The 27,087-nt window shown below is 40.1% G+C and overlaps 1 protein-coding gene across 6 annotated transcripts; it reads right to left on the bottom strand.

Moving 5' to 3' along the window:
- Positions 1-1,506: 1,506 nt before the first annotated feature.
- Positions 1,507-24,985, bottom strand: LOC115182389 (multidrug resistance protein 1-like). Of its 6 annotated transcripts, none has more exons than XM_029744006.1 (29): positions 24,877-24,985; positions 24,035-24,112; positions 23,328-23,445; positions 23,176-23,221; positions 22,828-22,978; positions 14,001-14,094; positions 13,403-13,594; positions 13,073-13,244; positions 12,652-12,776; positions 12,349-12,526; positions 12,082-12,195; positions 11,813-11,923; positions 11,483-11,608; positions 10,601-10,804; positions 10,147-10,317; positions 9,756-9,917; positions 9,256-9,486; positions 8,163-8,321; positions 7,814-7,918; positions 7,541-7,618; positions 7,278-7,361; positions 6,872-7,075; positions 6,483-6,583; positions 6,240-6,380; positions 5,616-5,772; positions 5,309-5,506; positions 3,065-3,271; positions 2,652-2,798; positions 1,507-2,461 (listed from the first exon to the last, which is right to left on the bottom strand). In XM_029744006.1, the coding sequence occupies exons 2-29, from the start codon at positions 24,084-24,086 to the stop codon at positions 2,264-2,266; spliced, it is 4,026 nt and encodes a 1,341-aa protein (XP_029599866.1). In that variant the 5' UTR covers positions 24,087-24,112; positions 24,877-24,985; the 3' UTR covers positions 1,507-2,263. The 6 variants fall into 6 exon arrangements, with proteins under 6 accessions (XP_029599866.1, XP_029599867.1, XP_029599868.1 ...); XM_029744007.1 differs by having other exon boundaries at positions 8,163-8,318; XM_029744008.1 differs by having other exon boundaries at positions 23,176-23,218.
- Positions 24,986-27,087: the final 2,102 nt, after the last annotated feature.

The following is a 27,087-nucleotide window of genomic DNA, read 5'->3' as shown; positions in this document are numbered from 1 at the left end:
ATAATTTTCTTGTGGTCCTATCTCATTTTCTGAACATAAAGCTCCCGTCCAGAGAAAGAAACTGCTTCGTGCATAAAACGTGTCCATATTTGGTCGCGAATGTACGTGTCACTTTTACAAATAGGCAAAAGTAGTTTTTCTTTCTAATATGTACAACTTTACAGCACTTGTTAATTTGCCATAAGGTAATATGTATAGGATGTTATTAATATCAGCATTATTAATATATATATATATATAAAATGAAAAAGTTGAGGCGCAAAACTTTTCTAGATACGTGAAATAATTTCCATCATAATACTTTTTATATTTATTGTAGTGCAAAACTATCGTAGTGCAAAACTTCTCTAGATCCACAAAATTATCCCCACGAAAGACTATATTATATTTATTGCTTTAAAAAACTATAGCCTGCCTATATTTGAGTAATCTCGGCAGTGGCACCCAGAACCAAATCAGCTACTGGATTTGGAAAACAGTGCAGCGGTGCATGATTCACCTGCTGTGGGAAACTTACTTAAAAATGTAGGCTAAGTTCATTTATAAAACTCTTGCAACTCTTAATAAATAAAACAAATATGTAACAAAGTGAATACATTGGCGAAGAATAATACATTTCTACCAAAATGTTTTAGATTGACTTGACTGAGAAGGGCATGTACGATAGGGATAACTGGTTCATCGCTTCATGTTGGGCCTTTTGAAATAGGCCGACATCGTTTAATACCAAGCCTGGGCCTATCGCGATTTTATCATTTTAAGACGCACTACGATATGTTTTAACGTGTTTTTTTAATCATTCTCTTATGGCCAGCTTTAGACTATTATTTCTGATTGAATTCGGGAGGTTGAATACAATTAATGTTGCCGGCGTGCTCAGTTGGTAGAGCATGGTGTTTGCAACGCCAGGCTTGTGGGTTCGATTCCCACGGGGGACCAGTACGGGAAAAAAATAGAAAAATGTATGAAATGTATGCATTCACTACTGTAAGTCGCTCTGGATAAGAGCGTCTGCTAAATGACTAAAATGTAAATGTAAAAATGTTATCTTTACACCAATTATTTTAGAATGTAAACCAAATAAGATCATTTCCATAACACTAGACTAAAACAACGTGGTCATATATTTCTACAATTTATTTTGCATAGGCCTAACAAAATTATGCCACCTAGTGTTATTTAAATCTTTTACAGTTTAAAACAAGTGGCATTTTTACCGAAGTTAGCCTTGGTTGGAGATAGGCTACGTTTAGTGGCATTTGAAATAGGACTCAATGGAATTGAAGTCGTTTGAAAGTTCTATTACCCCCCTAACGCGTTTCATTGGCAACGGGCGCCATCTTGTGTCCATCAGCCCTCTGTAGACTTCAGTAGCCTATTTAGTCGCATTTAAAATGAACGAGTTCCAAGTTTATTTGAAAATGTATTGACATATTCCCCACAATCTTATTTAGATTATAGATTAATCATTATGTCACTTTAGAATCAGGTTAAAAATAACATGTTATGGTATCTAATGTTTTATTTGAATGCATATTTACGAACAAGTAATAGCCTTGCATAGTGTACTAATTTAAATATATAGATATTCTTCAAATGCATACTTTGCCTTTTAGAGCATAGTGTCCCTGTTTAAAAAAATCTAAATATCACAGTATATAAAACATACAACAGTCTTCTGAACATCAACCTCTCATATTTACAGGTATACAACCTTTCCCAATCACTGCTTTTATCCAGTCATTTAACTGTGATAATGTGTCTTACAGTTTTTCTTATAGAAATACATACTTTACTTGTTGTCTTCAGACAATGAAAGGTGCCATGGTCAAGAACAGTTCATTGATTCGAGGCAGCTTATCAAAGCGTATTTACGCTGATGCCCGTGCTCCAGCATTACTGCTAAAGTGAGTAATACAGTGAGTAACCCAATAGCACAGTAACCCAATAGGCTACATTTCAGTGCACCACCTACATGTGATCAAACCAATTGACACTGAGACAGTTTGTATCATGCAATTGAACATCATTTTAGCAGTCCATTCAAAGTGAGTTATGGCTGCCATACCATTATCCATATAGATTCCTTATTCTTTATACATCTTTATATATCACCTTCATTTAACCAGGAAGTCTCATTGTGGACAGGAGACCTCTTTCTCAAGGGGGACCTAGCTAAGAAGTGCAGCTCAATAAAAATAACTCACAAAACAACATTCAACAGAACAGTACATACGCTGCAAAACATCAATCTGAATATGAGTTAGTGGTTGACCTGTGCATTGACCAGGGCACAGTAAGCCCCCCCTTTAGCCATGAGGTCAGTATGTGTACCCTGCTCTGTCACCTGACCATACTGAATTACTGCTATCTGGTCTGCGTTCTGGATGGTAGACAGGCGGTGGGCGATCACGATGCAGGTGCGGCCCTGCCGAGCGGCGTCTAAAGCCTGTTGGACAATCTGGGCGAGGGAGGGATAGGGAGGGAGAGAAGGAGGGAGGAAACAGAAAGACAGAGAGGTTATTTGGGAAGGAGGGAGAGGACATACTGTGTGAAGATAAGCTTGTGTGTGACCAGGCCATTAATTCATTAATTAATGAATGAATAGGTAGAAAATGAGATGGCCGACACTCAATGTCCATGTGACTTACCTTCTCACTCTCTGTGTCCAGGGCGGAAGTGGCTTCATCCAGCAGCAGTACTTTAGGCTGCCTGACCAGTGCTCTGGCGATGGCTATCCTCTGTTTCTGACCTCCAGACATCTGGGTCCCCTTGTCCCCAACCCTGGTATTGTATTTCTGACAAAACAACAACACCATTTATAGTGTTTGTCTATATTGAACACTTTTAAAATATAAATTAAAATATAAAGTCATAACAGCCCGTCTTGGGCTAGTCAATAGCTATTCTATATGAATATCTGTAGAGAAACATTAGTTTAGGTTCTACTGTGACCTCACCAGTGACATTTTTTGGATCCCCCTTTGAGAATACTTCAAATATCATCCTACAGCTACAGCCTATTATGTCTCCTCCCATCTCCCTCACTATACTGTTACTATACCTCTGGCAGGCCCATGATGAAGTCGTGGATGTTGGCGTTCTTGGCTGCCTCCTCTATCTCATCCTGGGAGACCTCTCTGCTGTTGTCCCCGTACTGGATGTTCTCTGAGATGCTGCAGTCGAACAGGATGGGCTCCTGGGACACCAGGCCCAGCTGAGACCTCAGCCACGACAGGTTCAGGGTCTTAGTATCCAACCCATCCACTAACTGAAACACCACAATAATACTACAGAGTTAGGTCAACACCTTCATTAACTGAGACACCACAATAATATCACAGAGTTAGGTCAACACCTTCACTAACTGAGACACCACAATAATACTACAGAGTTAGGTCAACACCTTCATTAACTGAGACACCACAATAATATCACAGAGTTAGGTCAACACCTTCACTAACTGAGACACCACAATAATACTACAGAGTTAGGTCAACACCTTCATTAACTGAGACACCACAATAATATCACAGAGTTAGGTCAACACCTTCACTAACTGAGACACCACAATAATACTACAGAGTTAGGTCAACACCTTCACTAACTGAGACACCACAATAATACTACAGAGTTAGGTCAACACCTTCATTAACTGAGACACCACAATAATATCACAGAGTTAGGTCAACACCTTCACTAACTGAGACACCACAATAATACTACAGAGTTAGGTCAACACCTTCACTAACTGAGACACCACAATAATACTACAGAGTTAGGTCAACACCTTCACTAACTGAGACACCACAATAATATCACAGAGTTAGGTCAACACCTTCACTAACTGAGACACCACAATAATACTACAGAGTTAGGTCAACACCTTCACTAACTGAGACACCACAATAATACTACAGAGTTAGGTCAACACCTTCATTAACTGAGACACCACAATAATACTACAGAGTTAGGTCAACACCTTCACTAACTGAGACACCACAATAATACTACAGAGTTAGGTCAACACCTTCACTAACTGAGACACCACAATAATACTACAGAGTTAGGTCAACACCTTCACTAACTGAGACACCACAATAATATCACAGAGTTAGGTCAACACCTTCACTAACTGAGACACCACAATAATACTACAGAGTTAGGTCAACAGCTTCACTAACTGAGACACCACAATAATACTACAGAGTTAGGTCAACACCTTCATTAACTGAGACACCACAATAATACTACAGAGTTAGGTCAACACCTTCATTAACTGAGACACCACAATAATATCACAGAGTTAGGTCAACACCTTCACTAACTGAGATACCACAATAATACTACAGAGTTAGGTCAACACCTTCACTAACTGAGACACCACAATAATACTACAGAGTTAGGTCAACACCTTCATTAACTGAGACACCACAATAATATCACAGAGTTAGGTCAACACCTTCATTAACTGAGACACCACAATAATATCACAGAGTTAGGTCAACACCTTCATTAACTGAGACACCACAATAATACTACAGAGTTAGGTCAACACCTTCACTAACTGAGACACCACAATAATACTACAGAGTTAGGTCAACACCTTCACTAACTGAGACACCACAATAATATCACAGAGTTAGGTCAACAGCTTCACTAACTGAGACACCACAATAATACTACAGAGTTAGGTCAAACGGCTTCACTAAATGGGACACCACAATAATACTACAAAGTTAGGTCAACACCTTCATTAACTGAGACACCACAATAATACTACAGAGTTAGGTCAACACCTTCACTAACTGAGACACCATAATAATACTTCAGAGTTAGGTCAACACTTTCACTAACTGAGACACCACAATAATACTACAGAGTTAGGTCAACACCTTCACAAACTGAGACACCACAATAATACTTCAGAGTTAGGTCAACACCTTCACTAACTGAGACACCATAATAATATCACAGAGTTAGGTCAACACCTTCACTAACTGAGACACCACAATAATACTACAGAGTTAGGTCAACAACTTCACTAACTGAGACACCATAATAATACCACAGATTTAGGTTTAGAATGTTTAAAATGTTCAGATTAAAAATAAGTAACATCTTGGAATACCAAAGGAATTAATAATCCACCAATGTTACAAATATTAAATATTAAAATGCTAAAAAGTGGCCTAACAGTTTTACTATATATGTTGCATCCCAATTCACAGTATACTGGTTTAGCACTTTGAAATAGTTTAGAAAAGCTTGCTTTATATTACATGATTATTTTTGGGGTTGGTCTCACCACTTGTCCTTCAGCAGGGCTATAGAAGCGCTCCAGTAGTTGTATGGAGGTGCTTTTCCCACAGCCACTCTCCCCGACCAGGGCCAGGGTCTGACCAGGCCCCACTGACACGCTCAACCCCTGGAGAACCCTCACGTTCTGACGGGTCGGGTACGCAAAGTGGATCCCTCGGAACTCAATGTCCCCGACAAAGTCCGTCTGGAAAAGACAACATTTTTGTTCCAAGATCATTGTTCCAGAAAAAACACAATGTTATATCATTGTTTTTTTGTTTACATTGGAGTAAGAGACATTATAGCTCACTCACTGGCTTCTCTCCCTCCTCACTGTAAATGTCAATCTCTGGTTTCTTCTCCAACAAGCCAAGAATTCTCCCTGCAGCTGCTTTCGCTTTGGCAAAGTCAGGAGCAAAAGATGCTGATTCTCCTATGTTCATGGCAGCAAATATGATCACAGAAAACACACTGCGAAAGAAAAGGACAAAGTTGTACTATCACTGCCACTATATTGGCAGACTCTGGTCATGACCCAGCTCAGCGAGGGCGTCTCAGGGAGATTTGGGATATGCAAAAAACACACTTCCATTTCACACATGTGCGTTAATACACGTGTGTACATGTGTGAAATAGGACAAATATAAGCACCCACCAAATTAATGTTATAATTATATTATTATTATTAATATATTACCTTGTAGTGACAATGTGGCAGCCAGGGCTTCTAGTCAGGGTTGGGGTACATTCCATTTCAAATGCAGTCAATTCAAACCCCAATTCCAATTCCACATTTTCCTCATTGAAAACCATTGAAGAGAACTGGAATTTCAGTGTACTTCCTGAATTGACTGGAATTGAAATGGAATTGACCCCAACCCTGGTGTGAATGTTTTCATTTTAGATGAGGATATAACAGTACTAGTATGTATACTCACAGAAAAACATTTTCATATTCTGTGTGACAGTGAGCAATAAGCCAGGACCCAAAGCGGAAGATTGCAGCATTGACCATGTAAGGGATTGCTTGGGCAATGGCAAATGTTAGTCCGTAGATGGGGGCCTTCACCAAACCGTTCCTGGTGTATTCAATTGAAATCTAATCAGTACTTGATTGTAGGTTATAAGGTCAAACAATCCAAAAGCTGAGTCTATAACAAAGTGAATAACTGTACTCTTACTGGTATGGTCTTTCTAGACTGTCCATGAACTTGTGAAAGAAGACATCCTCCCGTGTCAATCCAACAACTGTCTTGAAGTTTTCAACGGTCTCAGTAGATATCTACAAAAGAATAATAAAGATATATCAACGTTTTATTTGAACACATGGTATCACACACTGATATAGCCCACTGTCCCAAAGTGCATTGCAATTGGGATTGCATAATAGCAGTAACCTTCCTGAAATTCCCTGGTTATCCAGATATCCTGTTTTAAGGTTTCCCTGATTTCCTGCTTATTCCCTCCTGATTCCAGAAAACCTATAACCGGGATTACTGGAAAATCTGGGAATTTTGGGAACATTACCGGAATTTTGCAACCCCAATTGCAATAGAAAGTTGATGTTTACCTTCCCAGACTGCTCCAGGGCACCCTGGTCTTTGGAGGCGTGGCCTGCCATGGCCCTCATCTGAATGACGTTGGCTCCAATGAGGAAGGGCACACAGGCAAGGATGAGGAGGGTGAGCTGCCAGCTGTGGATGAAGGCCACCACAATGGCAATGGTGAGAGCACAGACTGTGTTGGTGGCCAGACCCAACCTAGACCCAGTCGCCTGGTGGTGAGGAGAGAGGAAACAAGTAGGTTCCATCCATTACCAGACATTGTAACTCTAAAGAATGCAACTGTAAATACATAGAAGCACATGTAAAGGTAGACATTTTTAAAGACTTGTACAGTAGAATGATTCTGAATTGACATTGACTTGATAGGTTTTGATCGCTATCTCAATGTGTAAATCAGTGCATTGTGCTTACCCCTTTAACCAGAGATGCATCTGTGGCCAATCTGGTGGTTAGAACTCCCACTGCATTGTTGTTGTCATCAAACCATCCAATCTCCTGTAAGGAATGCATTTTAGTAAGGTTCTGAGGCAGAACACCACAAAGTGGCATTTCAGAATCATCCTTTTGCTGGTATTATCAATACAGTAAAGTCAATTAGCAATGACAAGTCAGTCTTTCTGAATTCATGTACAATGGCTGAAGTATATATTTTCCCGCATGACAGTTTGTCCTACCTGTCTCATCATGGCATGGAATACCTGCCTCCTCAGCCTCATGGTAAGAAGCTCTCCTGATTTTCCAAACATGTAACCCTGAAACATAGAACATACAGCAGAAATTTACCCAACCAGGCATACCCACAACATATTAAGGGTTTGAGATAGATACAGAATTGTACTTTAAAGTGCGTCCCAAATGGCACCCTATAGGCTCTGGTCCAAAGAAATGCACTGTATAGGGCATAGGTTGCCATTTTGGACACAGTTTAGATCTATAAATTAGAAAACCTTTAGGAAGTAGGTGACAAAAGCCACTCCTCCGATGAGAAGGAAGAGCAGGGAAAACATCATGGTTTTCTGTCGTTTGACTTCCGGGTCAACCTCGGAAAACACCTAGAGAAGGTCACGGATGGAGAGAACCCCCCCAAAATAGATAACAGAAAATGAAAAGGTTGCTTTGGAAAATAAGAGCCAAAACCCACCAACCAACGACCATCAAATAAATGATGTGGAAAAAGAAGACCACATCGTTTAAATCAAACTCAATCAAGACACCAAGGAAATGTGAGTAGTCTCTGCAGTATTTAACAATTCTTCATATTATGAACACAAGGAGGTGGTCTTGTGAAACACTTACTCCAATGATCTTGGCGAAGATGATGGCGACACAGGGATAAACGGCTCCCCCCACCAAGCTAGACAGGGTTCCTACCAACATGTACGGCCACTCGGGCTTGTTCAAGGCCAGGATTCTGGTGAAGGGGATGTCTGGAGCTTCCTCTGGTTTCTTTTCCTTCTGTCATCAAACATTGTCATCAATGACAAAACTAAATGACCAAAGACCAACATGATGTAACAGATCTTATTATCACTATATACAGTAGGGTGGCAGGTTCAAATCCCAGAGCCGACTAGGTGAAAAATCTGTCGATGTGCCCTTGAGCAAGGTAATTAAACCTAATTGCTTCTGTAAGTCGCTCAAGATAAGAGCTTCTGCTAAGTTACTAAAATGTAAATGAATGCAACCATACATTATAAACCTTACATTATATACCATTCATTATATTCCATTCATTATATACCATTCATTATATACCATTCATTATATACCATTCATTATATACCATTCATTATATACCATACATTATAAACCATTCATTATATACCATTCATTATAAACCATTCATTATATACCATTCATTATAAACCATTCATTATAAACCATTCATTATATACCATACATTATAAACCTTACATTATATACCATTCATTATATACCATTCATTAAATACCATTCATTATATACCATTCATTATATACCATTCATTATATACCATTCATTATATACCATACATTATAAACCATTCATTAAATACCATTCATTATATACCATTCATTATATACCATACATTATAAACCATTCATTAAATACCATTCATTATATACCATTCATTATATACCATACATTATAAACCATTCATTAAATACCATTCATTATATACCATTCATTATATACCATACATTATAAACCATTCATTATAAACCATTCATTATATACCATTCATTATATACCATTCATTATAAACCATACATTATAAACAATACATTATATACCATACATTATATAATAAGTACGATGACAGTTCAGCAATAGCACTATAACAAAGCCATGTTCCTATATAACACATAAAGGACGTCATATTGTGCCCTAAAGGATTGTGTAATAGTACCTTCTTGTCTTTCTTGGACTTCTTAGATTTCCTCCTGGTCGGTTTCATTTCCACACGGCCACTGCTGATTGAGTTCCTTTCAAAGCCTCCGTTTTCTATTCCTTCCTCGTTTACCACTTCCAGCTCATCCATGTCAGATGAGTCATATAGGACATAATCCAGATCCTCATATTTAGGAGGGTTATCCTCTTCCACAGGGCCCTCTTCATCTTCCTCTGGCTTCCCTTGACTCTGAACAACAGACAAGGTGTGATAGTGGATTTGAACATGTTACATACAGAGCCTGTTTATTACTGATCATTATTCATATAGACACAGGCTTGATAAGGTATATTGCTCTGATACTGATGATATACGTCTCTAAATATGACTCTAATCAACATGATTTAGACGTTGACTGATTCTACTGTTGAGGCAGAGTTGGGGCCCTGGTGGTCAAAAGTAGTGCACTATAAAGGGAATAGGGTGACATTTGGGATGCAGTGGGCGTGATACAGTACCTGCTGCATGACCAGAGAATAGTAAACCCCCTTCTTGGCCATGAGTTCCCTGTGTGTTCCCTGCTCCACCACCTCTCCGTTGCTGAAGCCAGCGATCACGTCAGCTGTTCTGATGGTGGACAGGCGGTGGGCGATCACTATCGTGGTGCGGCCCGCCCTCGCCTATGGGAATGGGAGACGATATTGTCATAATTTATTACAAATCATTTTTTTATTACTTCTTCATTTTCGCTGAGATGGATTCCAACAGGATCTCTTGACGTTTGTCAACTGCTGCAAACGTGAACTTGCAAGGCTGCAGTCAAACAATCGAATTAGGCTATTAGGTTGCGCAAAACCAAGTTTGAGAACAACCTTAACCATGGGTCTGGTCCTCAGGGAGGGTACTGACCTTATCCAGAGCGGCCTGGACGACCGACTCACTCTGGGTGTCCAGGGCGGAGGTGGCCTCGTCCAGCAGGAGGATCTTCGGGTTTTTGACCAGGGCCCGGGCGATAGCTATCCTCTGCTTCTGTCCTCCACTGAGCTGGGCTCCCCGCTCCCCCACCATGGTGTTCAGCTTCTGTTAACGCCACATGAAATGGGATGGAGATGAAATAATCATGTTTAAATTTGTCCATTTGGATAAGATCATCACTATTTGGCCATTTCCTTACACTGTATGCAATTTCAAAACAAAACAAAAAAAACATTTCATTTCAACACAGTCGCCATAGAAACAACAGAATATCTGCTGTCCTACTCACTTCACATCATTTGTACACCATAGATAATTTAATATATAGTACATGTGAAACACTGAAGCCATTGTATGTACTCATTTGTCAGTATCCTATCCCACGTACATCGGGGAGTTTGGAGATGAAGTCGTATGCGTTGGCCTCTCTCACGGCCCGTTCGATGTCCTCATCTGTGGCATCCTCTCTGCCGTAGCGGATATTTTCTGCGATGGTTGTTCCGAATAGCACAGGTTCCTGACTGACGATACCCATATTCTCCCTCAGCCACTTCACATTCAGGGTCCGGATGTCCCGACCATCCAGGGTAATCTGACAACAACCAGGGTCATACTCATTAGGCATGCAAATTTCTCTGCTTTGCTGATGAGTATTTTCTATGCTCATACAGGAGTAATAAAGGTGGGAATGTTGTTTCTTATTATTGTTGTTATTTTATTTATTATTTTGATTTATAAGGGGGTGCTGCAGCAGCCTCAGCACCCCTACTTCCCTCGGCTATGCAACCCAGACCAACAGCGTTCCTGACAAATCATATATCAACATTCCACAAGAGGGCACTATAATACTATTTGACTTTTTACTGAAATGAAGTCAACACTAAACCTGATAAGCCAGAATTTGGGAATGAGTGAACGTGAGTGAATGTTTGCGTGTACATTACATGTGTGTGTGTGTACATTATACGTGTGTGTGTGTACATTACACGTGTGTGTGTACATGTGAGTCTCTGTATGCACTATGAGTCAGTTGTTTGAACTTTAATGCGCTCGTGTCCTGCATACCTCTCCTGAGGTTGGATCATAAAGCATGTGAGTCCTTCACTGGAGGCTGGTGGGTGGTGCTATTGGAGGACGGGCTCATTGTAATGGCTGGAATTTATTCCGTCCTCTTATAGCTCCACCCACCAACCTCCTCTGGAGTCTTTACAGTGGGACATGTGTCTCTTCTTTATGACTTTGAATAAACCTTGATCAGATTTGTTCATACCTCTCCTGAGTCTGGATCATAAAAGCGCTGCAGCAGCTGAATGGTGGTGCTCTTCCCACATCCACTGGCTCCAACCAGAGCTATGGTCTTCCCACGAGGCACTGTCAGATTCACTCCTTGAAGAATCTACAGCGACAGGGAACACATCCCACAACGTATTTAACATGTATTTTTACCGTCATTTTACAATTGTACGGCTTGTCATTTAGTTTTTTCTAATCCAACTGGAAACTGAAAATTCTACTTAGCTTCTTCCTTATTGTGCATTTTTCAAATCATTTGGAGACAGGTTAGTGTCTAGATCTGGTTCGATTCAAATCCACTACTTACTTTGACATCTTTCCTGGAGGGGTAGCTGAAGTGGATGTTCTTGAATTCAATGTCTCCTTTCACACAGTCTGGTTTGTGACCTTCCTTTGAACTGCTGTCTATGGGCCGCGGCTATGACAAACAAATCAACTCATCAACCGCGGCAGAAAGGACAAATGTCTAAATTCGACTTGAGTTCTTGAGATCATGTTGTTCTGAGTGACTTAGAGTGAGTTCATACTGTTTCAATGCTATGGTGATTCAGGGGTTAAACTGAATTCTTCCGGTACCTGGTCAATGGTATTGTAGACTTCATAGGCAGCACCCCGTGCTTTGGCGATGGCTTCCAAGTTAGGAGCACCCTGGCCCAAAGAGAACGACCCAATCATCACTGAGAAGAAGACCTGAAAACAGCACGAAGAATGTAATGAAGAAAGGAATTATATTCATGCCAGACAGAGTAACAGGTGTGAAGACATTGCAGAGGCCTTTTCACAATAACATGTATCTATTGGAAAATAGTGAGTTCTTACTTAAAATCTTCCATAAAAGCTTACTGTAATGGTTTTTCCAATGGTATAGTTTTCAGGCTCGTCTACAGAGAGCTTGGTCCCGTACCAGAAAGCCAAGGCGTACGTCCCAAATATGACAAACTGGGTGAAGCCCATGGACACGTTAGTGGTGATGGCCTTCTTTATTCCAAAGTTTTTAGCATCCTCCAAGTTGTTTTCATACCTAAAATATATAGAAGACATGCCTAAATAGGGGAATGTGTCTTGATTTTGGTAGATCGTATTAATAATTATGGAAAGAGATGCACTGTTTTATGCAACACATTAGTTAGTTAATAACTGACTAACCTTTCCACAGCTTTCTTCTGCCCATTGAAAGCCACAACTGTCCTGATAGCCACCAGTATCTCTTCAGCTACCGCACCTGCTTTGGCATAGGCAGACAGCTCCTTACTGGTCAGGGTGGCAAGTATCTGAAATCAAATATAAAATGTTAATGAATACGGTATCTTACACTGCTGATGTAAAAATGTCTTTATAAAAGAAATGTGATTGTGGAAAACTGAGAGGATTGGATAAGTATAAACTAGGGGTGGATTTGGGATTGGGCACAAGAGTAGTGATGCAACCACTGTTTAGTGACGCATATGAAAACAATATGGCACATTATTCCCTATATAGTCTACTACTTTCAAGTAGTGCACTATATAGGGAACAGCGTACCATTTGGCATGAAGCCGTTGTCTTTGCAGGTCATTGGTAGTCTTACTTTGGACCAGACGGCAGCTGATCCTGCCAGGAGAGGACTGACGGCCAGGATGACGAGGGTCAGCTTCCAGCCGAAGATGAAACCAATGACGAACCCTGACAAGAAGGTGCAGAAGAACTGCACAAACACACAGATCTTGTCTCCAAGGCCTTCGTTGATTGTGTTGATGTCACTGTAGAAAGTAAAAGTATTAATAATTGACATTATTTAAACAATCTTAATAGCATTTTTTATATCTGTAGTTTCTCAATATGATCATATATGCTAAAATATGACATTGTCTTTGATAAAAAAATAAATCCCAATCATTCATCAATGTATCAAACTTACTCTGTCAACCTGACGTTGAGAACTCCTATCTGGTGTGTATCAAACCAGGACATCTGTTGGTGGAGGATGGCATGGAAGTATTTCTCCCGGATCCGTTTGGTCTGTTTGGTGGCTGTCAGCAAGAACAACATCACCTGAAAGGTCCCCAGCAGGAACACAGCACAACCGATCCCGATGAAGTAATAGGCATGTCTGGAAATTCAAATGTATGTATCACACAGTATATCTTTAAGCAATAAGCAACAGGGGGGGTGGGGGGGGTGGTATATGGCCTGTTCTTATGCACGACACAATGCAGAGTGCCTGGATACAGCCCTTAGCCGTGGTATATTGGCCATATACCACAAACCCCAGAGGTGCCTTATTGCTATTATAAACTGGTTACCAATGTAATTAGATAAGTAAAAATACATGTTTTGTCATACTCGTGGTATACGGTCTAATATACCACGGCTGTTGGGCCAATCAGCATTCAGGGCTCGAACCACCCAGTTTATAATCATAAATAAAAGCGACATTGTATTTACATGAGGATATATTTATGATATAATATATTGATAATGTGTGTCTGTTATCTACTGTACTCATTATCACTTGCCGAGTCATTAGAGCCTCTATATCAACTCCAGGAATTTGAATACATCCATCAGTTGAGTTCAATAAAGCGCTGATCTCCTCCACAGTGAAATTGGCTATGGAGAAATGACAATACCAGTAGTCAATGTTCACAATCTGGCGTGACTAACATATGAATTGTGTAGTATAAAACATAATCCACAAATCACCATTATATATGGTGAAGATATGCCTAAACAATGCAACCCATAATAGAAATAATCACATAGGACTGTATGTGTATCTCACTGTAATACATGGCCACAAAGGATCCCTGCACTTTATAGCCAATACACAGATGTAAGATCTTAATTTGAGCCAGTTGCTACAGCAGGAAAATAATCCCGCAGCAACAGGACAGGTGAATTATTATGTGGATTATAATTAATGGGCATTTTTGTAGTGGTTGATAGATTAAGAATGGTGCTGGATTGGATAGCGGCTGTTTCACTAGTTCCTGACCAATTCTGCTGTTTAGTTTGTTTTTTTGTGTGTTTTTTTTGCATATCCCCCCTGTGTTTGATGCTCTTTTTTGTTAGGCTACATATACATTTTACACACGTTTTACATACATGGCACTTTTTTTATGAGCAAAAAACTATTTACATACCGTCAGAAGTCAATTATTTGAGTACACAATATGACATTTTACAGGAAGGAAGTAGAGTTTACAATACAATATGTTCTATATTATTCTCAGAAAATAAAATGTCGTCCCACCACTCACTCACAGTGTAGGTCCGTTGCTTGGTCAAGAGTTGCTGACATCTGATAGAGTTTCACATAATACATCCCATGCATCAACTGTATTTGCCTGAGCTTTGTTTATCACAGCCACTGATCGCTCTATACGAAAAATATCTTGGAAATATGATGATTGCAGGGGTAATCGAAGCACTAAGGATAACTTTTTTTGCTGCTGTTAACCCCGCATAAATGATTATCTTCTGAACCAGCTGCAGTCATACATGGTACTTTTATACACAGTAATTACACAACAAATATATCTCTTTCTGAATTATACACATTACATTTTGGATAGATACTGGATGTGTACTCAGACATCTATATAGTGTTTTCAGTAATAATTATTACTGATCATGAGCTTCTTAATCCCACCCCTCTGCTACTCTCAGTCCAGCCCACCTAAATGTATCTCTGTAAGACCATCCTCTTTTGATTTCCACGTGCCATATATCTTTCCACTGTGCTGTGATGTCTTATATGAAATTTGAACCTTTTTAATCGCACAGTATCCAAAGATTGTAAGTTAAAGATGAATATTTTCACTAAAATTATTATAATATTGTTGAATGATTGACTTTCCAAATCTCCCAACAGGGCTATTTGCAGAGTTAATTTTAGGTAAATGTAATAATTTTTCAGCCATTCCTGAAACTGAGACCAGAAACAAGCTCCATTGTGCTGATCTAAACTTGTTTGTACATAATGTTTCCCCCATTGTTTGCTATGACTGAAAAGAGCTTCTGGACATCAGAACAGCGATAACTAATCTCGTATTGGATGAAGATTTCTACTTCAACCAGTTGGCGGTGCAGGACATACTGCTCACCCCGGACCAGACCCTAATCCTCCACACTCGGAGGAGAAAGTGCAAGAGAGGCCGACGTGCGGGCACCCTGACAAAACTACAGTCGTGGCCAAAAGTTTTGAGAATGACACAAATATAAATTTTCACAAAGTCTGCTGCCTCAGTTTGTATGATTTGCAATTTGCAATTTGCATATACTCCAGAATGTTATGAAGAGGGATCAGATGAATTGCAATTAATTGCAAAGTCCCTCTTTGCCATGCAAATGAACTGAATCACCAAAAAACATTTCCACTGTATTTCAGCCCTGCCACAAAAGGACCCGCTGACATCATGTCAGTGATTCGTTAACACAGGTGTGAGTGTTGACGAGGACAAGGCTGGAGATCACTCTGTCATGCTGATTGAGTTCGAATAACAGACTGGAAGTTTCAAAAGGAGGGTGGTGCTTGGAATCAGTGTTCTTCCTCTGTCAACCATGGTTACCTGCAAGGAAACACGTGCCGTCATCATTGCTTTGCACAAAAAGGGCTTCACAGGCAAGGATATTGCTGCCAGTAAGATTGCACCTAAATCAACCATTTATCGGATCATCAAGAACTTCAAGGAGAGCGGTTCAATTGTTGTGAAGAAGGCTTCAGGGTGCCCAAGAAAGTCCAGCAAGCGCTAGGACCCTCCTAAAGTTGATTCAGCTGCGGGATCGGGGCACCACCAGTACAGAGTTTGCTCAGGAATGGCAGCAGGCAGGTGTGAGTGCATCTGCACACACAGTGAGGAAAATACTTTTGGAGGATGGCCTAGTGTCAAGAAGGGCAGCAAAGAAGCCACTTCTCTCCAGAAAGAACATCAGGGACAGACTAATATTCTGCAAAAGGTACAGAGATTGGATTGCTGAGGACTGGGGTAAAGTCATTTTCTCTGATGAATCCCCTTTCCGATTGTTTGGGGCATCAGGAAAAAAGCTTGTCTGGAGAAGACAAGGTGAGTGCTACCATCAGTCCTGTGTCATGCCAACAGTAAAGCATCCTGAGACCATTCATGTGTGGGGTTGCTTCTCAGCCAAGGGAGTGGGCTCACTCACAAATTTGCCTAAGAACACAGCCATGAATAAAGAATGGTACCAACACATCCTCCGAGAGCAACTTCTCCCAACCATCCAGGAACAGTTTGGTGACGAACAATGCCTTTTCCAGCACGATGGAGCACCTTGCCATAAGGCAAAAGTGATAACTAAGTGGCTTGGGGAACAAAACATCGATATTTTGGGTCCATGGCCAGGAAACTCCCCAGACCTTAATCCCATTGAGAACTTGTGGCCAATCCTCAAGAGGCGGGTGGACAAACAAAAACCCAGAAATTCTGACAAACTCCAAGCATTGATTATGCAAGAAGGGGCTGCCATCAGTCAGGATGTGGCCCAGAAGTTAATTGACTGCATGCCAGGGCGGATTGCAGAGGTCTTGAAAAAGAAGGGTCAACACTGCATATTGACTCTTTGTATCAACTTCATGTAATTGTCAATAAAAGCCTTTGTCACTTGTGAAATTCTTGTAATTATACTTCAGTATAATAGTAACATCTTACAAAAATATCTAAAGGCACTGAAGCAGCAAACTTTGTGAAAATTAATATTTGTGTCATTCTCAAATCTTTTGGCCAAGATTGTACATAGATGAGTACATAAACTGCCTCTACCCTCTGTTCTATTAGCGAACGTGCAAGAGAACAAACTGGACAAGCTCTTTTCAAGACTATCCTATCAATGGAACCTGAAGAACTGTAAAATCCTATGTTTCTTAGAGTCATGGCTGAACAAGGACACGGATAATATACATCTAGCTCGGGTAAGATCAAGGGGGGAGGTGAGTGTCTCTGTTAACAACAGCTGGTGAGTGATATTAAGGAAGTCTCAAGGTTCTGCTCACCTGAGTAAGAATACCTCATGATAAGCTGTAGACTATACTATTTACCAAGATAGCTGTGGATTTAACACCACAAGCCTAGAAGATGGTGTGTGCCCTCAGACATGGAGGGAGGCAAAGGTCATTCCGCTACCCAAGAATAGCAGAGCATCCTTTAATGGTTAAAACACCTGATAAGTCAGCCTGTTACAAGTGCTTTGAAAACATTTGGAGAGAAAAAAATAGTTTGATCAAATACAAAGTTATTTTACAGAAAACGAATTAACAACAGACTTTCAACATGCTTATAGGGATGGGCACTCAACATGCTCAGCACTGACAAATGGCTGATGATTGGCTGAAAGAAATGAATAGTAAGAAGATGGTGGGAGCTGTTTTGTTAGACTTCAGAGCAGCTTTTGATGTATTGATCCTAACCTATTGCAGAGGATTTTCATCCTCCGCTTTATTATGGATTGAGAGTTACATATCTAATAGAACACAGAGGGTTTTCGTTAATGGAAGCCTCTCTCATGCAAATTCCATTGAGTGTGGTGTACCGCAGGGCAGCCGGCTAGGGCCACTATTGTTTTCTGTTTTTACAAATGACCTTCCACTGAACTTGAATAAAACCTGTTTGTCTATGTACGCTGACAAAATCAACAGTATACACGTCTTCTGCAACAGTAACATTGTCACGACTTCTGCCGGAGTCGGTCCCTCTTCTTGTTCGAGCGGCGTTCGGCGGTCGACGTCACCAGCCTTCTAGCCATCACCGATCCACTTTTCATTTTCCATTTGTTTTGTCTTTGTTTTTTACTCACCTGGTTTCAATTCCAACATTACATGTTCATTAACCCTCTGGTTTCCCCCATGTTTGTGCGCGTGTGTGTTTTATTGTAAGGCTGTATCTGACGGCTGGTATATTGTTACCGGATTATTGTATTACGCCCGTTTAATTCGTGTTACCAGCTAATTTTCCAGCACCATAGTATTGTGTTTATACTGGTGTTTTCTTGAATTAAATACCTTGTCCACGCATCTCAGCTCTCCTGCGCCTAACACCTTTCACCAATTACCCACAGTCTTGACAAACATAAATAACTGAGACATTTAATATAGAGCTACAGTCAGTTTTAGAATGGGTAACTAGCAATAGTCTGGTGCTAAATATCTCAAAAGCTAAAAGCATAATTTATTTAACAAATCAATCACTCAACGTTAAACCTTGTTTAGATCTATTATTGAATAATGTGGCTATTGAGCAAGTTGATGAGACTAAACTGCTGGGTGTAACCCTACAGAGTAAGCTGTCATGGTCAAAACATATAGACTCAATGGTTGCTAAAATGGGAAGAGATCTGTCCATGATAGGGCATTGCTCTGCCTTCTTGATATCTCAGTTGACCAGACAGGTCCTACTACAGGCCCTAGTTTTGTCGCTTCTGGACTACTGTGGTCATGTGTAGCAAAGAAGGACATAGGTAAATTGCAGTTGGTCCAGAACAAAGCAGCACATATCGCACTTAGATGTACAGTACTTGGGTAAGTGTCAGTAACATGCATATCAGTCTCTCCTGGCTCAAAGTTGAGGAGAGATTGACTGAACCACTATTGGTCTTTGTGCAAGGTATTGATGTGTTGAAGATACCAAACTGTCTGTTCAAGCAGTTGGAACACAGTTTGGACGCTCATCGGTACAACACAAGACATGAACCAGAGGTTTCTTCACAGTCCCCAGGTCCAGAACAGAGGCTGGGAAACGTACAGTATTAAATAGAGCTGTGACTACATGGAACTCTCTGCCACTCCAGGTAACTCAAGCTAGCAATAAAATCAGTTTAAAAAACAGGTAAAAGAACACCTTGCTACACAAAGAGGACTGTGAAGAGACACAGCCATTTTATATATTCTGTATTGTAATTTTAATTGCACTATGTATTAGATCTAGATATTGTGTGTATGTACTAATACGTAGGCTATGTGTGATGTTTCAAATGTATGTATTTCAGTCCTTGACTAAAAATGTGCTGTACTATGTATGATGTCAGTATGTTTCATGTGGACCCCAGGAAGAGTAGCTGATGCTTCTGCAGCGGCTAATGAAGATCCTAATAAATGTCAAATACCAAAACGATGCTGGCACTAAGCCCGCACTCAACAAGCTGTATAGGACCATAAGCAAACAAGAAAATGCTCACCCAGAGGCAGCGCTCCTAGTGGATGGTGATTTTAATGCAGGAAAACTGAACTCCTACCAGCATGTCACCTGTGCAACTAGAGGCGAAAAAACTCAAAATCACCTTTACTCCACAAAGAGAGATGCATACAAAGCTCTCCCTTGCCCTCCATTTGGCAAATCTGACCATAACGCTATCCTTCTATGCTCGCTTCGAGGAAAGCAACACTGAACCATGCATGAGAGCACCGCCTGTTCCGGATGACTGTGTGATCATACTCTCCATAGCCAGTCTGAGTAAGACCTGAAGGGCTCTTTTGCTCTCAAAACAGCCTCAATTCATCGGGGCATGGACTCTACAAGGTGTCGAAAGTGTTCCACAGGGATGCTGGCCCATGTTGACTCCAATGCTTCCCACAGTTGTGTCAAGTTGACTGGATGTCATTTGGGAGGTGGACCAATCTTGATACACATGGGATACCAGCAGCGTTGCAGTTCTTGACACAAACCGGTGCGCCTGGCACCTACTACCATACCCTGTTCAAAGGCACTTAAATATTTTGTCTTGCATTGACCCTCTCTGAATCCATGTCTCAATTGTCTAAAGACTTAAAAACACTTCTTTAAACCTGTCTCCTCCCCGTCATCGAAACTGATTGAAGTGGATTTAACAAGTGACATCAATAAGGGTTCACCTGTCATAGAAATAGCAGGTGTCCTTAATGTTTTCTATACTCAGTTTATGGTCCCTCAGTTGACAGTGCACGTCAGAGCAGAAACGATATCATGAAGTCCAAGGAACTGTCTGTAGATCTCCGAGATAGATTTGTGATGAGGCATATACAGTATTTGGGGAAGGGTATAAAACAATTTGTAGAGTTTTGAACGTTTTCAAAAGCACAGCGGTCTCCATCATTGGGAAATTGAAAAAATATGGAACTACCCAGAGTAGAGCTGGCCATCCGACCAACGTCTGACCAAACTGAGCAACCGGGCAAAAAGGACCTTTGTCAGGGAGCTGACCAAGAACCCAATGACCACTCTAACAAAACTACAGAGTTCCTAGCAGTTAGAGCGTTGGGACAGTAACTGAAAGGTTGCTTGTTCGAATCCCTGAACCGGCAAGGTGAGCAAGACAGTTAACCCTCACAACTGCTCCCCGAGAGCCAATGACGTCAACTAAGGCAGCCACCCGCACCTCTCTGATTCAGAAGGGTTGGGTTAAATGCGGAAGACAACTGACTAGAGATCCACTTTCCCTTTCCTTGGCTGAGATGGGAGAAGCTGCCAGAAGGACAACAGTCTCTACAGCACTACACCAATCTTGGCTTTATGGGAGAGTGGCCAGATGGAAGCCACTCCTGAGAAAAAGGCACATGACAGTTGGAGTTTGCAAAAAAAAGGAACGTGAAAGAGGCTGGGGCGAAGATTTACAATCCAACAGGACAATGACTGCTGACAGAACCAGGAAGTGCTGGAGTCAGTCAACATTCTCAGTGGGGAGGGGTGAAGTATATACAGTAAACATTCACAAGGTGGGATACACTAGCAGTGGGGACAGGGTGAAGTATATACACTAAACATTCACGAAGTGGGATACACTGGCAGTGGGGACAGGGTGAAGTATAAACAGTAAACATTCTCTGCATTGTTGGGAAGGACCCATGAGTAAGCATTCCACCGATAGGGCTCTATTTTTGGCTGGCGTTAAGGCAGGGCTAGTGTCAAACTCACGTTCGTTTGCAATTTCGACCTCTTAAAACCAGCGCTCTGCTATTGTTAAACTATTGCACAAGGATTGGTAATTTCCCTGTCTTGTTCCAGCTTGCTTGCGCTCAGATGGGAGGGGTGGAAATATTTGAGGTGCGTCCTTAAAAACATGATCGAAGTGCTAATTTCAGGGAGTGCTGGCAGGGATATATAAGACCAAACAGAAGCCGGTTTTACCAATTTATTCAGCGGATATCCAGCCGTGACTCACACTGCCCTATGAATATGGAACAAGAGTAATGTGCTTTTGGTGCCTGTATAGACCTTCATAGTATTTAAAAACATAAAACACTATATTTTCCCTCCATTTCGTTTTATTTTATTAAAAACCAAGCATTGCCTCCGCTTCTGTCAATAAAGGCTGTTTTATTTTTGTCCTGCCTAATGCAATCAAGTAGGTTAGTCAAGATCGTATAAAGGGTTGGAAACAAATCTTAATCACCAAAACTTTATTAAAATATCAAGTTTAAGAGGAACAAAACAGTGAGCTGACGTTCCCTTTTTATCTATGTATTGTAGGCAGGCGTACATTATATTTTGCCATGCTTTGAACGTGCATTAAACCCCCTCCATGATGCAGGCTACATGTGTCCATGCCCATCATGTAACTCGGGGGGCCCCTCACGTTCTCTTTATATTGGATCTCTGTCCAGCTACTGTGAAAAGAAAACCGTCCACAGTCTGCGTTGTTCTAATATAATGATGGTGCCTGTAAGTGTATTTAGACAAAGCCTATTTAATACAAGTTGTTGTTTCCTTTTGTTTCAAATGTGATTATCTCTCTTTTTAGGCCTTATCAGTAATGAATTGTGTCTAGCTTATTGACAACTTGTGGCATGTCCATGCTCAGCCATAATGCAATTTACAGTAGGCCTAGCCCCTATATCAGTGTGAATGCTATGTTTATATGTCCACATTGAAACCATGCAATTACTTAGAACAATGAAGACTGCAAACAGGTTCAAGTTGACATATTTAGCAAAGATAGGATAGGTCTACATTGTGTTATTTAATTACTGTATGCTGTTTAACAAACTATAATAGACTAACTTTGGATTTGGAGTTGATTCCAAGGCGATACATAAAAGACCATAAATACACAACTTGAATAAACCATGTATTTAGCCATGGAGCACTTTCTGAATGGCCAGTGAGGGGCCAAGCCTGACACACCCACAACTGGTTTAATCGTCAAAACGAAGCCCTTTCTCGCCACCGTCTGCACTATGCCGATAATTTTTGGTTGTGAAAATAAAAAAAATATTTCTGTTAAACTCCAAACCTAAAGCTCTACCGCCAGCGCTTAGATTTACCATTGCATTAGGTTTGTTAAAATAGAGCCCTTGTCCTGCAACAGAGTGATCAAATTAAGATTCTACATCTGTACCTTGTCAAACAGAATATGTACCTGTCAGGTTGAGCTGTTGTCCACTTTGTACAAAGCTGTCGGTCATCTGTCCAAACACAACACACATAAGGGGCAGGGCTATCCCGTGGAGAGCAGCACATAGCAGGCCGATTATCATTAGGAGCACCTCACAACCAGTAGCGTAGCGGAACTGAAACCCCAACACACATAAAACCACGGTCAAATGCAGCAGACGTTGGAATGACTGGAGAATATGAATCTTGTCATGATCACTTGTAACAAATGATCCCATTTCGACATATACTACATGTACTACAGTGTATGTACAGATTGCCAAAAGATTCTTGTGTATTTCCTACTATTTCTGAAACCAAAATCAGGACATACCAATTGGAAAAATCCCACTGCTTTTGCTGGTTCTTTTTTCTTCCTTCTTGAAAATGAAACATAGATTCATGAGAAAACCAAAATATATTTAACAGTAATAGCACACTGTAATAGGAATAAAGTAGGAATACCATTATGGCAATGTTGCTTACCCAAGGCCCTTTTTTGGCTTGGGCTCCATGTCAACGGTTGGTTGCCCCTCTGTCATCCGCTCCTGAGGCTTCTTATCCTCATGAAAGGCCAGGTTGGGGTAGCCTTGTGCAATTACCTCTGAATCAATTAAACATTTACCAATGATCAATTAGCTAGCTCAATTTAGCTAACCCTTCCTCTAACCCTTTTAGTTACCCTTCCCATAACCATAATTCTAACCTTAACCCTTTAACCTAACTCCAAACTTAACCCTAACCTTAACCCTAACCCCTAAACCTTACCCCTAGCCTAGCTGACGTTAGCAAGCTAGCTAAAATTAGCCACCTAGCCACCTCGCTAGAATTCATGACATATCATACTTTTAGCAAATTCGTAACATATTGATATTTTTCTAATTCGTAACATATAACACAAATTGTTATTCATAACATGTCATACAAAATGGGTGATGGACATCCACAAAATAATACATACCATACAAAACTTAGCATATCATACTAAATTGATTTTACGATTTGCATAGAGAATAATACGAAATGCTCTGAGACCAGGGTGAACGACACCTCTCACTTTGGTGTAGACAGTACAGAATTATTTTATTTCACTTACTGATTGTATCAATCAACCACAACTCCTTCTAATCTACTCTTAACTAGGAATTCTATGCTAATAAATAAGACAGTAAATGATGTGAGACAGACATTACCCTCAGGGATGGTTGGTAGAGAGTCTGGCATGTCCCCATCCTCTCTCCCCATGGTGAATGAATTCAGACGCTGCGTTCCTTGAATTCAGAGAAAGCGATTTTAAACTGTAATTTCAATATAGTAAATATGAGAATATTTGCAGACCCTAAATGAATGAGGTAATGTACATTTTGAAAAGTGAATCATGATTTCTGTACTTAACAATCTGTTGAATACTATGCTAGGGCGAGTTGAGGTTTGCCTTCATGTATGTACACATGTTGCAGTACATGTTTTTAAGCTGCTTTTAACTAGACAAACTTGATTTTGTCCAATGGACAGCAACATACAAGTTAAGTTAACTTGTGTAACGTCTATAAACTGTGATGTCATTTAGCAAATAATTACAGTAATGTATTTTAATGGAGGGTTCTTTCTGGGACCAGGGAGGCCGGGGAGCCGGGGAGGCCGGGGAGGCGGGGAGGAGGGGAGGCTGTACAAGGGTAATGCTCATCAACACTTGCTTTTCTTACTGCAGCTCAAATTATTTTATTTTTTCAATATTCATTATGAGAGTATTAAATTGCAAATATTGGCAAATGTAGTATTATAGTAATCATGTCTTTACATTTCTAATACCGTGTTAAGCTACATATCAAAAAGTGCATATTGGTTTTCATATCTTGTGGAACTAAGTTAAACGCTTAAAATGAATGAATCACAATAAGAGGGGTTTTGTCAACAACAAAAACAAAATTAAAGCTATGGAATATATATATATTTTTTAAGCATGTTGTACCAAATATTGTAGTCTACAAACATGTATAAATAGACATAATGTGTACAGATGTGGGCTACTTACCCTCAGAGAATCCAGTATGAGCCTTTTAGACAATCCACAAGCTATTCTCTCAACATAATACCACCCTTACTAATTTTCAGATGAATGTAATCATTCTTTTGGAAGCTGGGAGATTTTATATCGCTGTGCAGGACAGCCTCATCCTCAGGTGTCAGGTTACCTCAAGTTCAGGATCCTATTGACATTCCACACGGCTGGGGGAGGTGTGTCATGACACATTATACAATTCATCAATAATGACACTTCAAGTCACTGATGGCATATTTCATAGACAGTATTTACAAAACGAGGTAATTTGATAATGATTTATTCTGCCTTCGATTAGACTCATGTCTAATACATCTTATAAACCTTTGCTCAATTGTCACGCCCTGACCTTAGAGATCTTATTTATTCTCTATGTTTGGTTAGGTCAGGGTGTGACTCGGGTGGGAATATCTATGTTTTCTATTTCTTTGTTTTTGAGCCAATGTGGTTCCCAATCAGAGGCAGCTGTCTATCGTTGTCTTTGATTGGGAATCATACTTAGGCAGCCTATTTTCCACCTGAGTTTTGTGGGAGGTTATTTTCTGTTTAGCGTATGTGCCTGACGGAACTGTGTGTTTTCGTTTTTCCCTTTTGGTTATTTTGTTTGAGTGTTTCTTGAAAATTAAAAAATCATGAGCACTTACCACGCTGCGCTTTGGTCCCCTTCTCATTCTAACGACAAGCGTTACATCAATAAATTAAAGATAACTCTGTTATTGTCTGAATAATGTTTTCCTTTTAGTGGTTTTCAAAAATGATTTTTCTTTTTAATGGTGAAAATATTTCTCTTTTCTATTGCCTCACATTTTCATATCTTACAATATGTGGCATAGCATTGACCATAGCATTGACCGACTATTCAGACCATGAGGTCAGTGAATCATTCTATGCAGTCAGTCAGTCACTCAAGCGCAGATTTACGTGATAAGTGTATGAACTTTTGAATTGAAGTTCCTCTGACAGGTGCGCTGTCACACCTCAAAGTCATGTGGTTGGCATCATATTTCTGCTTCTGTGGGTGTGACAAGCAACTTTCATAACCTTTGAAATGCATCCAAGTGCTAATCTGAAATTGTCCTCAACTAGGATCCTGAAATCTCAAAGGAAAAGAGAGACACAATGTCATTGTAAGCTTATTATTATAAATGTTATTTATTTCATTAATGAATATTCAGCATACACATTTGTACCATTGTTCTAATGACATGACACATTCATTCAAATTATATTTGCCAGGGGCTTGGACACTGCAGTATGCTGCTAAGTGAATATTAGGGTAATCAATAACATGTTTGAATATTCAGATTATCAATACCGTGTTTGAATATTAGGATGATCAATAACATGTCTTAATATTAGGATAATCAAACCAATGTCTGAATATTATGAGGATCAATACCATGTTTGAATATTAGGATAATCAATACCATGTTTGGCCCCACTATGGGTCTTCTTCAGGACTATGGTTGCCCAAAACACTGGCCCCTCAAAGCCAATGGCTGTCGTACTTTATACATTCATCCCGTCACATATCAGTAAAAGTGGAATAAATATAATCCTTATAAGTGGAATAAGACCACTCTTACTAGCAGATAGTCTCCCATCAGACAACGATGTTTTTCGTTTTCAGAATTAAACGTATGGTTAAATTAGATGCCAACCTAAGAATCTTGTTTCTTGTTATTTTATGTCCAGAATAATATCTGGACCAAGACTTTAATTTGAATGAGCATTTAAATGTTTAATTATATTAATATTAAGAATCTCGACCCATTGATCCAGTCAGATTAATCAACCTGACATTGATCTGATTTCCCTTACAGATTTTTCCCTCTACTTAATGGCGAATCTCAGGAAAACGTAATTACCTTGATGACATGTTAGTGATCGTGCTACTCAAGATACATGAACTCTCCTAACACCATGTTGTTGAGGAAATGCAGTATGATCTGGTTTCGGCACTGAGATATAGCTGATGTGTACGTGTGTGTGCACAACTGTGTGCGTGTGTTTGAATAATGCACAGGTCATGGCGAGAATGCAGAAGATGCTATCTACAATGTTTGAGATGCTATCTAGAAAAACAAGTTTGTCTGAGTATTTGGAGAACTGTATTGTTCAACATGTATGAACTCTGAACATACTGGCTTGTATAACCATGCATTCCAGATTGAATTACATAAA

This window comes from Salmo trutta, unplaced genomic scaffold, assembly GCF_901001165.1.
Source record: "Salmo trutta unplaced genomic scaffold, fSalTru1.1, whole genome shotgun sequence".
Taxonomy (NCBI): domain Eukaryota; kingdom Metazoa; phylum Chordata; class Actinopteri; order Salmoniformes; family Salmonidae; genus Salmo; species Salmo trutta.
The sequence above is the reverse complement of the archived record's forward strand: the minus strand, read 5'-3'. Positions and strand labels throughout refer to the sequence as shown.

Bases quoted from the DNA above. Each gene is read 5' to 3' on its own strand.
- LOC115182389 (XM_029744006.1), bottom strand. From the start codon at position 24,086: ATGGGGAGAGAGGATGGGGACATGCCAGACTCTCTACCAACCATCCCT. The intron at 23,222-23,327 runs GTAAGCAACATT...TTCATTTTCAAG, and splicing joins AAGCCAAAAAAGGGCCTTGG to AAGGAAGAAAAAAGAACCAG. The intron at 11,924-12,081 runs GTACCGGAAGAA...TGTTTGTCATAG, and splicing joins TCTACAATACCATTGACCAG to CCGCGGCCCATAGACAGCAG.